The following is a 16,988-nucleotide window of genomic DNA, read 5'->3' on the forward strand; positions in this document are numbered from 1 at the left end:
AAGTCACAGTTTAATGTAGTCGAGCAGAAAAATGCTTTGAAACTAGATGGCTGTGTTGTTGCTGGGACAATCTCATGTGAAACTGAACGGTTATTGTCTTTAACCAAATACTGTGTCTATGCAGGACTTATTTTTGTGGTGGACAGCAATGACAGGGAGAGGGTGACCGAGGCACGAGAGGAGCTTGCCAGGATGCTCGCCGAGGACGAACTCAGAGACGCTGTGCTGCTTGTTTTTGCAAATAAACAGGTGAGGTCCTAATTGTGCTACGAACGTGTATTGAAAATGTAATCTTAACACACAACCCTTTGATCATGAGTTAATGTAGCACTTAACAAATATATTTGTTAAGTGCATATTGTAGGCAAAAAGGAAACATTGACATTTTCCAAATGATCATAAAAGATTTGAAGAACCAACATCAGAATAAAGTAGATTCCACACTCTGCCTCACATTACCATAGATGAATACTCAAACAAATGGAGCTCAGATCTTTGTACTGAGTCTAGTCTGTCTACTTTTATGTCCAAAAAGTAGACTCGAACTAACTCATCATGGGGCCCAAACTGATCATCTTACAGCCAGTTAAACACTTCCTACACACAAGCTTTATACAGCTGTACATGTTTACTGAGAAAAGGCACAAATGCAGAAACTCAATTTGGGATTTTAAGAAATTAGATGGAATTGCAGTTTGTGATTTGTCAGAAAATTGCATCTCTATGCATAGCCTGTTGATTATCAAACCTTCATCTTGATTTTATCATGATTCTCCTCTTCTCCAGGATCTCCCCAATGCTATGAATGCTGCAGAGATTACAGAGAAGTTGGGGCTTCACGCCCTCCGCCAGCGCAGCTGGTACATCCAGGCTACCTGCGCCACCAGCGGGGACGGTTTGTACGAAGGCCTGGACTGGCTCTCCAACCAGCTGAAGAACCAGAAATGATCCATTCCACCATTTTTGATTTTTTTTTTTCGTTGTTTATTTTTTCTGTTTCAACACAGCGGCAGCACGGGATCCAGGCCCCTTTGCTCCCACCTAACCCAAGTTTCAAACCCAACTCTTTCTATCAAGAACTTCCTTCATTCCCTCCTTCCTGTTTCCTCCCCTCCTCATTGGGGCTCTAGCCTGTGCTGCTTGTGTGTGCGTGTGTGGGTGCGTGTGTGTACTGTGTGTGTTCAGCGAGTGTGTGTGTGGGTGTGAAGGTGTCTGTGTATGTTGGCTGGGATTGGGAGTAACCCTGGCGTGCCTTTTACACACCTCCTGTGAAATCAGCAGTCTGGTTTTCAAGCACCGTTCTCCATCCACCGAACTCACCCAGCCCCACTCAGCTTCCCCCCCACTCTCAGTCTTGCACGGCCCCCTTCTCCCCACCCTGACTCTCCAGAGGAAGCATGGTTTTCATACGGCAAAGAAAGAGCAAGGGTGCAAGTTCTCCTGCTGCCTCACCGTAGTATCTTATGTTGACTAGAAAATTTTCCACTCACTGTAGACTGAATGCTAGATGTTCATTTTAACCTCATTTGATTTTGAAACCTCAACTCACTAGTAAGAGATTCCGTAAATTGCATCTTAACCTGTATCAGGTCAAAGCAAATCAACAAACGAACAAACAATAAAATAAATAAAAATGAACGCCCATCCTCGGTCATTCTTGTGTCATTTGAAAACCATGCTGGTTGTTTTATTATTATTATATTGGAATATAACAGATTATTCTTAGCAATGGTTCTCCAATGAACACTACCTTTCTTCCCCATACCAAGCAAAACCATGAAGCACAAGGCAAGCCAACAATCTAAAAGAAATTAAATGATGATCTACTTAAAAATTAGAACCTGCGACTATATGCAATTCTTGTCTTGAGATTATTTTGGTAGCATAGAAATCCCTGGATGAAATAGAAATTTTTGAAATGACCTCCAGAGTAATTAATCATTATGACAGTGTTCCTACGTAATGTAGGTCAAATACAAGGCATTGGGCATTTCCAAAAATTCCACTGCTTAACTATGACAGGTGTCCTGATACATTCACAAGCTTCACATGTTATTCCTTTAAAAGATGTTACATGTGTTTGTTTCTTTTTGTCGACTAGTTTTAGCATTTCTATTTGTACTACGACTGCTGAACCAAATGCATTTGAGCAGTTTGACAAATCCTGTACATGAAAGTAGTGAATACTCGAGGGTCTAAACTGAGTATGGGGCGTTTCTCACCAACAATGGGCAGTTTTACTTCTATCAGAAAGCCTCCTGTCTGCTGATGTTTGTGGTTGGGATGAAGGATTGGCACCAAAAACATGAAGGCTCTCGTAACTGAACGGTGCAGACATGAAGAAAAATAACCTAATTCAGATGTCTGTCCTTACAGGCTGCTGCATCTGCATTCTTAATGACTGATAAACCGACAAACACATACTCAGTAGCTCAACAGTGTGTGGACTTGTTGGTAGACCTATTTAGGGGAATGGGTTTGAAGTTAGTGGGTTGTGAGATTCAGCAGGCGTCTTCAGTGTGGAACCATGGGGGTTTAAGCTGGCACGTCTGTCAAGAATGATTGTAAATCTGTAAGTTCCCCTGTAAACTGTTTCTGTGGGGATTTCCTGAACACATTAATAAACTTGATTTGATCCAACAGTGGGTGAAGGAGTCTTTTTTTTAAATTGAGATTTAAGTATTACTATTATAACTGTTATTGTTGTGTTAAAGTTTTAAATTACAAAATACCTATATCTTGTGTATCCTCCATGCTCCTGGAAACTGTTGTAGCCACTCGCCCAGTTAGGGGGTTACACCTGGATTAGCAGCTGCATAGCTCAGTGGTTAACACACACATGCACTTAGTCAGTAGACTAAAACTGTCCTTATTTCTTAACTACCTTGTTTGTTTAGGGTGTTGAAGTGGATTCCTTGGGTGCCTTTCTCTATGAAAGGATTTATTTACACAAACATTTTAGTATAATGCTATAATAATAGTTGACATGTAAGCAATTCCAACTTGCTTAAAATGGAACACCTAATATGTGAGCACAACATATTAGGTGTTTGTTTTAATCTGCAGTAAAATATTATCTCTATTTAAATAACTAATCCTGGATTTTGTGAGATTTCACAGAATTTCAATCATTTTATGTGGATTATCTTGTGAAGGGCGCTCACCCCTAGGTCCGAATACCATTTGTTCTCAATGAAAAATGTAATCAATGTAAGTGTCTGTGTTTAAATTGTTGCATTGTCTTTCATGTGTACAGGGGCCAAACACGCTGTGAATGTTTAACTCCCACTGAAGCCAAGAAGCTGATCAAACTTCACTCGGGTCAAGGAGAAGAAAAACAAAGTGTCCACCAGAGAGTCAGGAGTCAAACACTAGGTGGAGACAAACAGTCATTGGTGCTAGACTCAAAAGTAGTTGGTTGAGTCGTGAGTGAAACTTTTCAACCAGTAGTTGGTGGAAAATAATGAAAGTATAATAGTTATTATTAGAAGTACTAGATCATTTTACAGAAAATAAAACTTGAAAAATATAATAAAATGACTAATACTAAGTTATATTAATGATATAAAATGATGTAAAAATATGTCCTTACAACAGTATGATCTAGGACAAGGACAATGAGTAAGAACAAGAATAGAATCATAATTTATTGAATATACTAACACATGTATTTATTAATTCATTGAATGATCTGTGCTTATTTATTTATGGAATTTAATAAATATTAAGTTATGCAAAGTAAGTTAAGTTAAAAAACAAGAGGAGGCGGAGCAACAGAGCACACCTGACGGACAGACTCCTGCCTTCCTCCCGTCTCCACACACACTTATCAGTGGCACATTGTCACAGAAGCACGCATCTCGTGTTGTTAGAAACACTTAAAGAAAAGAAGAAGATAAAGAAGAACACAAACACACAAACATCTTCCTAGCACACCTGGGATGAACAGGATGACTGACAGTTGAAACCTGCCGAGGAACAGGACGCTGTTTACAGGTGAGTCTTCAAACTCGCTCTTTTACCTGATGCTAACTAGCTTGTCCGAACAGGTGCAGGCTGGTTTTTAACCGCGAAAACAAAGCTCGCATAAGGACACAGAGTAGGCCGACGTGAGCAAAAACGTACTACTATTTTAGTTTCAGTACAGGTGAGTTGTTGTGTTTGTCACCAGGGCTTTGTTCAGAGACACGCCGGTAATTTCCCTAAGTTTCAGTATGAGGTTTGGCGCTGTGCCTACACACCAGCCTGCATATCAGACAGGTGTAACCGGCGACCTTATCTTTTCAGATAGTTCTGTGCAACAGGAATCATAGTAAGAAGAATTGGGGACGAGTTTAGGGTGAGCTGTGAATTTGGACTGGGCGACGTACTCAATGAAGTGTTGAACTGTGAAGACATTCTGGCTCAATAAGGACCTTATCACTTGTCTACTTCACTATTAATTAATTAATATGGCATCGTCAGATGTTTTTGTTTTAGTCCAAACCCCAAAGGCATTCTTAATAGTCACTGAACAGGAAATAAACTAGGAATTACTTAAACTGCAGTGCATAACATTTAAATCTAATGCATCTAAACCATTGTCAAATGATCGAAACAATGATTAGCACTCTCACTCTTTATCAATATAGCAAACTAGCAATGTTCTTGCCTGGCAACACTCCTATGCTGCACACAGGAAGTGATTAGTTTAATGTAAAGCCAAAGTGAGGCAACAGCAACATTGCAATTGCAAAGATGGCTGCAAACACGACGAAGCACCCACAAAACGTTTCAGAAGGAAATTCTACTACTCAAAAAATCTAAACGCTTCTTCCCCACTCACCCCACAGCTGCCACTGTATACCCAGAAATGCTCCCTCGGTCCCATCTGTTAGTAATGTCAAAAACAAACAAAAATCAACCACTGCAACAGCTGCAGCTTTAGAAATTTGAAAGCAGAGGCCTGTTTTATACTATACAAACCAAGCTGTCAGTCATGAAAATGGTGATTATTTTAGTAATCAATCAATAATCACTTCATCCTTTTGATTTGCACTGTAGTACTCCATTAGTTATGACATTTGTTTTACTGTTACTATACAATTTTGCCAATTGATTGATCAGTGAATTGATAAGTGAAGATGTTATACTACACATTTTTATTAATGCTTAGCACCTGAAAAAAAAAGTTTTCATGGTAAAATGAACTGTGTTTTTGTTTTGACTCGCTTTACTAAACAAAACATTTAAACAGGTCACCCTGGTGTCTTGGAGTAGGTTATTTTTTCCTTTGTCATTGTAGGTTTAATAAATGAGTCAGTTAATTAAAACCAAATGCAACTCATGCATAGATAATGAACATAATCATTAGTTGCAAACCATGTAATTATTCGGTTGTGTTGTGTAATTAGGTCTACTGATGTTAGTGGCGTGACTACAGATGGCTCAATACCATTTTTTCTCCATGCAAACTTTAGTTTCTACCAATGCCAATATCACTTCCAAAAAACACAATGCACAACTTTAATAACATTAACCTAAATTACTGCAACATGACTCGGCTAAAGCAGCGGACATGATTACTGCAACATAGCCGATAAGTTAGTATGTGATATTTAAGGATATTTGAATATTACAATGTGTGGATAAAAGAGGAAATGCTCAGATTTTGTTCTCTCGGCAGTTCTCATCGTCACATGCTGCATGTTCTCTCTGCTGCAACAGCAAACCCTGTCTGCTGGGTATTGTGTTAGAGAGAAATGACGTTTAGGTTTTGGTTATGTTGTGTGTCTGCCATTGCTGTGAGTTTATCTGTGGTTATGTTGGCCGTGTTGTTTGTCTTTGTGGTAGTTGTAAGTCAATACTGTCCTGTTGTGTTTCTTGGTGTTTTTACACTGCAGTGGTTGTGTTTGTAGTCTTTGTACTTGGGTTGTGTGAGTCTCTGTGATCTTTTTTTTTTTTTTTTGTAATTATAATTATGTATCTCAGTGGCTTTACCAACTGTTTATGTGGATTTATCGTGGTTGAGTCTCTTTGGTAACATCGTGTCTCTTCTGTGATCTTTTTGTTTTCACTTTTCATCTCCTTGTGGTCATTTGTGTCAGTCTAAAACAACTATCAGTTTAGCGTGTGTTGTAAAGTGAATTTTGAAAGAAGTCAAGTAAAGTGTAAAGTGGATTTATAAAGTTCTGAGTTGTCTGTAGTCAGAGCGACAAGTACTGATATAACTGAATTCATAGTTAGTTTTATTTAATAGCTTGTAAAGTCTTATGAAGTAGTATCATTTTACTAGTCGTGTCAGAAGTGAAGGAAATCGTCACGACACAGAGCAGCAGGTATTTATTTATTTATTTATATGTTTATTTTTCGGTCATGTCAGTTAGATCAATCATCATCACACATCATCTTAGTGTGGTTCACACAATACACATAACCGAAAGGGAAAGAAGCAAAAGCTTATCTAGTCCCTTCCCCCATTACGCACAGAATACATATTTTCATCGTACAATACATAATTTCATCATACTCATTTTTATTTATTTATTTATTTATTTATTTTCTTTCCTTATATTTATTTATTTATTTTCTTTCCTTATGATAGTTTGACAAAACATCTTTGAGCAGCAGGTAGCACTCAGAGATGCAGTCTAGCTCTAGTCTAGACAGTCAATCAGACTACGTGTATGTCTGTACATGTGTCCATATTATTCTGTCGTGAGTGACAGTCTTGACTTGTTGCCTGGCATGTTACAACGTCCCAAAGTCACAAAGTGATCCAATCAATAGAGATATCGATTCATCAGGTTAACTATTAACGTGGTCATCAGGTTAAGATATTAATGTGTGTCTTGGTATAATATTTTACTCAGCACCTCTTGTTAGATTTAGTCTATTTCGAGCAGCGGAGATTAGAATCAGTTGCGTCATTGTTGTTGTGGCATTGTGTGTTTAATGTTATATTTAGGTGCTCCACAGCGAGAAGGTCACCGGTTGAACAGAAACTGCCTCGTTATGCCTCTGGTTACATTTTTACAGCTGAAACAGATATTGAGTCAGCGCTGAAGAAGGAAATGTCTTCTGTGGAACTCTGAACTGCATCAGAGCTTTAACAGCTCATTATATGGCATAGATTTAAGCAGTTAACCACCAGAAGCAGCTGGAAGCCAAGTCTTAAATACAAAAGTTTGACTTAGACCTTGCTGTTGTTTTGCCCCCACAGTTTTTTTGATAATCAGTGATTCTGGAGTGTTTTACAGTTTGTTTCCATAACTTAATCTCCCTTTGACGGATATGCTGTATAAATAAAATGACCTGTGCTCCCTCCCTCTCCTCAGGTAACATGATGGAAGTGGCAGGTCCTTGGACAGAAGTATTTGAGGGCTCGGAGAGGATGGAGAAGTCTAATGGAGCAGACACGTTACTGGGGAGCTCCACTCTGACTCTGGCACCTCTGGTTACAGATTCGCCCTCCGTTCGCCGCTCCCAGCCCATCCTCATCACCTCAAGCAGGTATGACTAACAGGAGCTCGGCATTATTCACTGTGAGAGGAAGCCGATGAGGTCGCTCAGTATGTGTTTACTACGAGCTCTCAGACTACGTGGACATGAGTCAGTGGAAGTAGTAGTTATTGACTCAAGCCAGTGACTCAGCCTCTCAGGCCTTAAGTCATCTGATGTTTAAAGAAGTTTCTATTATGACAACAACTGTCCCAGATACTCCCAGTCTTAAAGACACAAGTAATAAAGCTGTCATTGCAGATATAGGCTGGGTGTTTGCTCTGCTATCGCAGACACTGGGTAGAGTTGTGCGGTTGTTACACCTAATTTATAACATAGGCAATTCCACTTTTCCAGAAACAATGGCGATGTCTCCAAATGAACCCTGCCATGCTTTGGCATTTGGGAGATTTTCTGATTAAGTATAATTACTCAAGAAGAACCCACACAACAGTGTGGTAGTTTGACCGTCAACATTTCCTTTAGCCTGTATGTGAGTCCAACATTTGTTTTAATCAATGGGATTACTCCCACTATGTGCTGGGGCTATTTCTTAAACTTTTAACTCATATTTTGCTATGGTTGGTGCAATGACGTTCATGTTTCACGATTTGAAATGTAATGTTTTGTTGAAAGTATAACAATTATACAACTTAACTCCTTGAATAACACTCTGACCTGTTCCTGTTGTGCTCTTTTTCTTATCCCATTGACTTCTTCCAGGACGAAAACAGTAGAGCACTTCTCTTCCTCTGTCCCGTCCATACCCAACCCATTTCCTGAGCTGTGTAGCCCCTCCAAGTCTCCAGTCCTCAATAATTCACTTCCACCAACGTCAAGTGACAAACACGTAAGTTCAAACTTTATTAGCAAGTAGCTGCCTCGCCTGACCCTTCCGTTTCACCTTGTTAGTTTCAGATTTACAGCCTCACCCAAATCAATCGGTGACTGTTCTGTACCAAGTTGATTTACCTGCTTGAAAAGAGAAATAAAAAGAGCAGAAGTCTGCTGATAACCTTACAAAAACAACAACAAACACATTTTGTTTAACTACATTTGTGAGTTGTTTTCCACCTTTAGTAAGAAGCAATTAACTTGTGTCTAACTAACTAACCAGCTAACTTTAGCCAACTAGCCAGAGTCCCAGACGAGGTAGAGGGGTCCGATAAGGTTTTAGTCTCACGGGATTACCTGATTTGAGCAAATCAAGTACCTGTGTGGCGGTAATCCCATCACACCTGCCCTGGTCTGACAGGTGGCAATTTGCAAGTGGATCCTTTTAATGTGTCTAAACCTGCCAGTGCTGAAGGTGCAGGCTGGCTGTGATTGTGTCTGACAGGTGACCTGTGTTTCCATGCCAACACAGGCTTATTTTGACTGCCAAACACTGCCAGAGTAAACATATCTGTCATCACAGGTGCATGTCACTGTGTCACACTTGCCCCAGGGCAGCTTTGTGTACAGTAACACAGATGAGATAGCCGATGATATCTCAGGTCATTTGTGTGGACCCTGCAGCTAATTCATTGCCTTCTGATTGATGCAAGTAAAACATATGATGGTAAACCTATCTTTGCTAATTGAAAGCACGGAGCAAAGTTAGAGACTAAAACCGTCCTATTGTGAAATAAGCGAAACAGTTCAAAGAGTTCAAACTTGAGTAAACAGAAAAAGGCTCGATCATGTTGGACCCTGTCACTCATATTCACACAACAACATCTGGCGAGAAGCCTGAAACCACAAGGATGGAGGCTGTAGTCAGAAGATGCTTGTGATAGTTTTCCATTGAAATACATAGCACAGCTATCGCCTTCATACTTGTGCTACATTCCTGCTAATATACAGGTTTCCTTTGGTAATAGTTCCAAAATGTTTTCCCTATATTTAAAACGGGAACAGTTCACTGTCATTCTTCCACTGTCAATATCAATTGATTACATCTATCAAATAAGGTTCTTGTTTACATGTAATTCATTAATATAAACATGTTTTATACATTTCAACCAAAACAGCATGCCCATCTGCTCTCTGTTTGTACTCTTTTACTTTGTCGTTGTTTGTTTTTATTTGTAAACCCTTGATTTGACTGATGACCGAAAAAACAAAATCATGATTTTCTTCAGCTATTCAAGTTTCCTCCCACAGTTTCTTTGTGTTCTGCGCTCATAAAATGAAAATGTTCTGAGTAAAGAGAAACACATTCCTTCTGCTTCCTCTTGCGCTTATTACGAGCGAGAGGAAGTTATAATAACGAAACCCACTCAGGAGTCAAAGTGGACTGACCGGATATTGAACAAATGCACGGTTTCCACACAAAGAATGTCCCGCCCCACACACACACACCTACCTGGTATATACGTACTTAACCATTATTTGTCCAGACTGACTCCAGAACTCACCCAACCAGTCGAGGTTTGTTGATTGACAGGATTCTGGTTGGGCATGTTGGTCTCCTTTAAGTCTGACACAGCATCTGAATCCAGCAGCACGCTCACTGAATCACTGTGACTGCCCTGACCCCTGAATAACCTGCACCCAGTTCACCTCCGCAAGCCTCAGAGACACATGCGTGGCTGCAGTTACAGAAGGAGGATTCATTTCCTCCATCCATCAAAAAAAGAAAGAATAAATCATTGTTCACCAAACCTCAAAATGAAGATGTCCTCAAATGACTTGTTTTGTACATAAGCCAGATATATATTCAGTTTACTTTCAAAGAGGAGCAAGGAAACCAGAAACAATTTTAGAGGCTGAGTGTTTGTTCTTTTGAAAACAAAACTCACTCGCATCCATTCAAAAATAATCACTATATTTGGTGATTAATTTAGTAGTTGATTATTAATAACCTTTATTGTGGCTCCTATAAGACAGCTCGAACTGAATTAGACATAAAACCGGTGTTGTAAATTCTTCTAATGAGGAAATGTAGGAGATTGAAGAGTAGCTTTTCACTGCATTGCCCTACAATTAGGAAGAACTTCACCAGCCTCGTCTTTGGTGTGAAGACTTATTAGCTCAACTGTGACTGCACTGCACAAGCTGTTGGTCTCACATATTGTCTCGCAAGAGACCAACTCTAAAACTCCATCTGCTCTTCCGTACCATTTTAATCAGCTGATCAAAGTGTACGGGGAGGACAACCACAGCAGATCAGTGTGGGTCTCTCCACGAGCCACAGCCAGAGAGGTGTGTCACACGTTGGTCCAGACGGCTCACTGCAGTGACCAGGAGAACTGGGCGCTCCTGGAACTTCATCCCACTCTCGGCCTCGGTAAGCTATAGCTCTGCACACAAAAGTAGAACAGTGAAGTAATCAAGTTAAATGTTTGCTGTTCATACATGCTCACGCGCGCTCCTCCGTCTCCTCAGAGAGATGTCTGGAGGACCACGAGGTCGCGCTGGAGGTTCAGGCCACCTGGTCTCTCAAGGGTGACACGAGGCTCGTTTTCTGCAAAAACTATGCCAAGTACGAGTTCTTCAGGAAACCTGTGGTACGCAGCCTGCAGTGTGTTAAAGCTCCTCGGCCTCTGTAACGCAACCAAATACACAATAGAATAAAGAATAAGGAGGATTTTATCAAACATATTAGTGCGGTAGATGTTGAGAGAGGCTTACGCCGCCGCAGTTGCTGATCCTTAATAAATAATAATGGGCAGGTTGCCAGTACAACACGTTTGTCACGTGTACTGTTAAGACATAGCTGACAGTTTGCTCTGAAAACTGGTTTTGATAAAGTGTATGAAACTGTTGAAGGATTTACTACATTATACTCATAAAGTTAGCCGTAGACTTCCAGTATGTGTGTTGCACAAACAACAGAAGTTCAGCTAATTTTCTTTATCAATTCATCTTGTGTCGATAAATGCTCAAAAAAAAGAAGAGATTATTTGCAGCTTCCCAGTGCTATACAATGTTATTTTAGTGTCATGTATTTGACCAGAGGTCCAAAAAAATAATTTGTCTTTACTTTATAATAAAATTTGTTATAATAAAATTTTTACTACACTTTTTTTTTTTTTTTAAACAAACAAAACAAAACAAAAGAAGCATGGTTCCTGCTGGGTGTGTAGTTGAGATAATTATAGTCCACAGCAGAGAATGACTGATTGGCTGATGGTGTGAAAGTATTGTAGGCCGAAGCTGCTTCTTTGTCTTGTAAATGAGTTCCTCTTAAGTGACGGCTCACGACAGTTGCTCTGCTTCCTTCGTCTCACAGCTCTTTTTCCCAGAGAGCATGATCTCTGACAGCGCAGATGTCAGCAAGGGGATGACGTTGTCAGAACTCATTCAGGTAAGACGTACGACATCAGAAGCTCAAGTCACTAATGAAGTATGAATCACAATTTGTTTACATTTCTTTTTCTATTAAAGTTTTGATTTCAAAACACTCAAAAGCTCCCGTGTGTCACTTTTTTGTGCCAAAAGTTTGATAGCTACCACGCATGTGCCTGTTTAACCTTGGTTTCACCTCTAGTCGCTGGGACTTTTGGGCTGTAAAATTTAAGGAGTTACCTAATGAGACCAGGGTTATGGCTGTAATGAAAAGGGCTGAAGAACAGTAACTTTTTTTTATTTTGGGGACATTATTTTTGTCCTTGTGCTGGGAAATGAAGGGATCTGGTCTCAGGTTGACAAGTGACTGATGTGGTACATTTTATTCAGTTTTGTCTGATTTTGAGAAATGTTTTTATTTTTATTTTATTTTATTTTTTATAGAAAATATGTAGAAACTGTAACTAGATCCCAAGTCAGTGATGACTCCTCTGTCCAGGACACATTTATATCCCACATTGACCAATTTAGCTGCAAAATGAGGTTTTAAATTAAGTGTGTGTTGCAGGAAATTGTGTTCTTTTGTGATGACCATAACTGAAGGAAATGACAATACAATGCAAATGAGCTGCTATTTGTGCACATCAGTCACTTAATAAAAAAGTATACTTATTAAAGTTAATGTTTATGCTTTGAATAAATGTCTTTGTGACTTTGAATATGTAAAATAGTGAGATGCGTGTGCTTTTGCAGAACCTGCTGAGGTCTGGTACGTGTCCAGAAATCCAGGGTTTCCTGCACGTAAAAGAACCCAGTCGTAAGGCCTGGAAGAAGGTCTACTTCTTCCTCCGTCGCTCTGGACTCTATTGCTCCTCGAAGGGCTCCTCCAAGGTCGGCAAAGCTTTACGTTTTATTCACAGTTGGTGGATTTTACAGCGCCCATGTTGTGGAACAGAACCGACGAACACTTTGTTCTTTATATGTGTACTTGACAATTTCTTTTTTTGGCCCAGGAGCCTCGACATCTGCAGTATGTGGCCGATCTGGAAGATTTGAACGTGTACACGGTGGTGAACAGTCGTAAACTGTACGGCGCACCTACAGACTTCACTTTCTGCATCAAGGTATCCACTTCTTTGGGGCCTGGAGACTGAACATTGCATCAGGACTGTGTAGAGCTGTCATTTGTGTCATTCTTGTTACTGGGGGAATATTGTTCCCCACCACAATCTATCTGACTTCTCCCAGTTTTGACTGAAGTGATTTAACTCTAACTTTTGGGAACATACAGTACAGTACAGTTGTTTTGTTTACTCAGCCCTCCAGGAATCCCGTTCGCACTCAGGACCTGAAGATCCTGTGTGCCGAGAGCGAGCAGACGAGAACGTGTTGGACATCTGCTTTCAGACTGTTCAAGGTTTTACATCAATTCTATAATAAAAAAAATGTGAATCAATACTTCCAGTCTTTTAATTGTCACGTGTAAATCATTTCTGTTGTGTGTGTGTGTGTGTGGTCAGTATGGGAAGCAGCTTCAGTGCAACTATCAGTTGTCCAAGTTGGCCCCACAAAGCCCGGAAGGAACCAACCTCACGGAAAACAAGGTGCGCTCATCAGACATGTGAATGTGGAATGCATCGTCTCACATGTGTGCAGCTCTGCATCTTGTTTTTATTAATCTCTGCTTTAATCTCTCTCTCTCAGTCAAGGTCAGAGGCCAGCCTAGTGGCCATGGACTTCTCAGGAAAGGCTGGAGGACGGGTCATCCAGAACCCTACGGAGGCCCAGAATGCAGAGAAGGAGGAGGGACAAGCTTGGAGGGTGAGGATGGAGCTGTGACTGGGATGACAGAAACTGTTTTTGACTGACAGTTCTGGTATTTAGTAATTTATATCAGCCTCCATGACAGTTTATTCAAGGAACGTCATCTGTCAGACGGGCTGTAAACACACCATCGGTGTAGTGAGATTAGTTGCTAAATGATTTCCGTCTTGCTGTCAACACAACACTGATATTAACAGTGGTTCAGGCTATTGATGAGCTAATACAGTTAGGTGGAAATGAAAGTGAAATGTATGCATCTATAGTAAGTCTGGTAGACCAGAGCTGAGCCCAGGAGTCACTCTATAAAAATGTAATGGATGTTCACATAAGAACGGCTGATTGCGTTTCTCAACCCATTTGACTTATAAACCTGCCAAGACCAGCTTTAGTACATTATGTTCTTTTAAAAGCAAATTTAAGACACCATATCAAGGAAGTGTTCTTTTATACGAGCCTTTTTTTTTTTTTTTTTACTGACGAGAGATTTGGGCACGATTTAGCACCCAGAGTAAATTTTAAGCAATATAAAAATCTACCATTTCTCCTCATTTATTGTTCCTCTCATCTATAAACCAAACACTGAGCACCTTAAACAAAGCATAGTGAACTTTAATAATCAATCCTACCTTAAATAAAATGTGTGAAGAAGATGAACCAAAAGCAACAAAATTAGTTGGTTAGTGGTGTTCAACAGCACTAATGTTATATTAATCATTCTCCGCCTCTTCTCTTTCCACTCCTCCTCTCTGAAATTTGTCATCAGCAGCACTCGACACAACCTTATTTATAACATGATATAAATAAATGTCTGTGAAGAAAATACTAAAATTGTCAGATTAGAGACATGGAAGACAGACTTTGAAAAGGAAAGATTATAACTATTCTAATTAGGAAGTTCTCAATTGTTAAAAGAGTCCCTTTTTTTATCTAATTAGACTCATCTTCAATAAAAATATCTACTATAATATGCAGCGCTTCTATGTGCAGCACTTTTTCTCTCACACATTTTCCGTACCCATTTATTTGCTGCTGTTTGCCTCCAGTTGAAAGATGGCTCGCTCTAACACCTTAACACTGTTGCTCCTGACAAAGGGTTTTTACGGCAAACATGACGTCCAGATCTACAAAATCACACCTCATTTGCAATCAATTGTCCCTTAAAGAGGCAGATGACCTAAAAAAGACGTAAAACATGTGACATTGTGACATGTTTTGTGTTTTTCTTCTGCCACTGACACAGAGGAGGGAAGCCCTCAGGTGCAGCCTTCCCAACCTGAACTCCGGTGCGAGACCTACTTGTAAGTGCACACAAAAACAAAAGGATGATAACGCAAATGTGATGCTTCCTCCTGACTCACTCAGGCTCCGTCTGTCTGTCTGTCTGTCTGTCTGTGTTTGACCACAGCCATCCACAGGAGTCAGCCGTGGTTTCATGGTGGCGTGTCCAGAAAGGAAGCACAGAGACTGGTAGAGAAGCAGGGGCTGGTCGATGGGTGAGTGGAGGAGTCGCATTTAAGAACATGTCCTCGCAGCCGTGTGTCTCAAAGAGTTATGTAGATATTGCACAATTACTTAACACATGAATGTGTCATTGATAGAGGTCCACTGGTGTGGGTTTTTCCGTGGCTGGTGTCAGTGCAGAGCTTTAGAGATGAATGTAGCTGATTTTCTTTTTTCATTTTTCCATCTGATAAAATATTAGAGCTGCAACTAACAATTATTTTCATGATAGATTAATGCGTCGATTATTTTCTCGATGAATCGTTCAATCCAGGGAAAAGAAATTATGAAAATATTGTCATTTAAGAAGCTTAAACAGTCGGAAATCTTGTTTTAATCGTGAAAAAAGCTTCAAACCGATTATCAAAATAGTTGTCCATTCATTTAGTAATCAATTTATTGTTTCAGCTCTATAAATATAATATTAAGGCTGTCAGTATATGGCTCACATTTTGAAATTCGTTAATCTAGATGAATTGCCATCAAAAGTTTGCTTTACTTCTAATGAGTAATGGGACAGTGTGCATTTCAGACACCTACACACAGAAACATGTGGTTTCAAAGAGACTCGGGCCTATCAAGTGCCAACCAGGTCATCTTAAAATAAAGGCTCAACATGGATGACTGCCATCCTGTATTCAACAAGAACAAAAATCCACCTGACAATGTCCTTAGAAACTCAGACGTCGACATTTGTCATGTTTAAGTGAAAAAGAGCGAGAGCTGCCAACAATTACGGACACGATCGGTGCCGAGAGTGGTTCATTTGCCACTTACTTTTCTCTGCGCAGGTCTCGGCAATTAGTCGAGCATCTGTTTTTTGACAGTCGAGGCAAAAGGATCGCAGCTTTCAGTCATTGTCAATAAATTGTTTACATCCAGGTCGTTGTCATATTGTATAAAACACGCTCGGCTTCTTAAAATGAAACCTTCCGGCCCAACAATCCCTCACCTCTCTCCATCTTCAGCTACCGTCTCTCAGTCTCTCATATCTGACTGACTGCGGCCAAGTGACTGTTTCGCACGGATCATTTCCGGCATTCATGTCAGAGGTCAGCGCACACCAGAAGAAAACAAACGTGAAACCCATAAAAACCCATAAAAAAGAAAAAAAAAACATTTAAATAATAATCATACGACTTTACAATAAACGTCAAAAGCCTGATTAATGGTTTACCTTGTAGTCCTTTAGGCGGTGGATTACATGTGTGTATGTTTCAGGATGTTCCTCATCCGTGAGAGTCAGCAACACGCGCAGTGCTTTGTTCTATCGCTGTGTTACCAGCTGAAGACCAAACACTACCTGGTGATCCCCGTGAGTTCCCTTCACCCTCTCATTCTTCCAGGATTAAAGCACAAGCCTCGCTGTGTGTGTGTGTGTGTGTCGCTCCGTAACAGTGACTGTCCTCCTCTGTGCAGTGCGAGGACGCAGGCAGGAAGTACTTCACCATGGACGACGGCCTGACTCTGTTCATAGATCTCCTGCAGCTAGTGGAGTTCCACCAAATCAACAAGGGCATCCTGCCCGTCTGCCTCAAACACCCGTGCGTCTGTGTCGCACTATAAACGTCCCCCACACTGTGAGACAAACGCTGATATTTAATGAAGCAAAGTCGATAAAGGAAACTGTTATTTTCTAAATCACCCATGTGCCGTTTCAGTGCAAAGTGATCGTGTTATCGCGCCGGCAGTAAGACGTGGACTCGCTGGAATTCGCGAGTCAGATGCGAAGCGTATTGTCTGCACTTTGTCTCTTTAATATTATTTTAATTATTCTCCACAACGTGTGTGGCTCCAGACGTTTTTCCTTTTTTTTTATTTTTAATTAATGAGCTGCCGTCCCCCGGGAGGCAGCTTCATTAGCATCACCGGACAGACTTTTAGTGCTTTTGGGGCTGGGGGTGTTTGGAGAT

At 40.4% G+C, this 16,988-nt stretch overlaps 2 protein-coding genes across 2 annotated transcripts in view; both read left to right on the plus strand.

The window, feature by feature from the left end:
* The window catches only part of LOC122759531 (ADP-ribosylation factor 2-like), a 3,571-nt gene extending 931 nt beyond the window's left edge, over window positions 1-2,640 (plus strand). The window contains exons 2-3 of the mRNA XM_044014458.1: window positions 4-249; window positions 787-2,640. Of these exons, the coding sequence (XP_043870393.1) occupies window positions 4-249; window positions 787-948 (408 nt within the window). The 3' untranslated portion in view covers window positions 949-2,640. The remainder of the gene's footprint in view (window positions 1-3; window positions 250-786) is intronic.
* A 1,162-nt stretch (window positions 2,641-3,802) lies between these two features.
* On the plus strand, window positions 3,803-16,971 carry grb7 (growth factor receptor bound protein 7). The gene is made up of 15 exons (XM_044014789.1): window positions 3,803-3,996; window positions 7,317-7,491; window positions 8,203-8,329; window positions 10,594-10,750; window positions 10,849-10,970; window positions 11,696-11,770; window positions 12,505-12,642; window positions 12,765-12,875; window positions 13,070-13,168; window positions 13,272-13,355; window positions 13,456-13,572; window positions 14,816-14,873; window positions 14,981-15,068; window positions 16,297-16,390; window positions 16,495-16,971. The coding sequence occupies exons 2-15, from the start codon at window positions 7,322-7,324 to the stop codon at window positions 16,639-16,641; spliced, it is 1,587 nt and encodes a 528-aa protein (XP_043870724.1). The 5' UTR covers window positions 3,803-3,996; window positions 7,317-7,321; the 3' UTR covers window positions 16,642-16,971.
* Window positions 16,972-16,988: the final 17 nt, after the last annotated feature.

The sequence above is a fragment of the Solea senegalensis genome, linkage group LG18, assembly GCF_019176455.1.
Source record: "Solea senegalensis isolate Sse05_10M linkage group LG18, IFAPA_SoseM_1, whole genome shotgun sequence".
In the NCBI taxonomy this organism is placed as follows: domain Eukaryota; kingdom Metazoa; phylum Chordata; class Actinopteri; order Pleuronectiformes; family Soleidae; genus Solea; species Solea senegalensis.

What these genes read in the sequence shown, in the direction of transcription:
- grb7 (XM_044014789.1), top strand. Translation starts at nt 7,322, where the DNA reads ATGATGGAAGTGGCAGGTCCTTGGACAGAAGTATTTGAGGGCTCGGAG. An exon ending in CGTTGTCAGAACTCATTCAG is followed by an intron (nt 11,771 to 12,504) that starts GTAAGACGTACG and finishes GTGCTTTTGCAG; the next exon opens with AACCTGCTGAGGTCTGGTAC. An exon ending in AACACTACCTGGTGATCCCC is followed by an intron (nt 16,391 to 16,494) that starts GTGAGTTCCCTT and finishes TCCTCTGTGCAG; the next exon opens with TGCGAGGACGCAGGCAGGAA.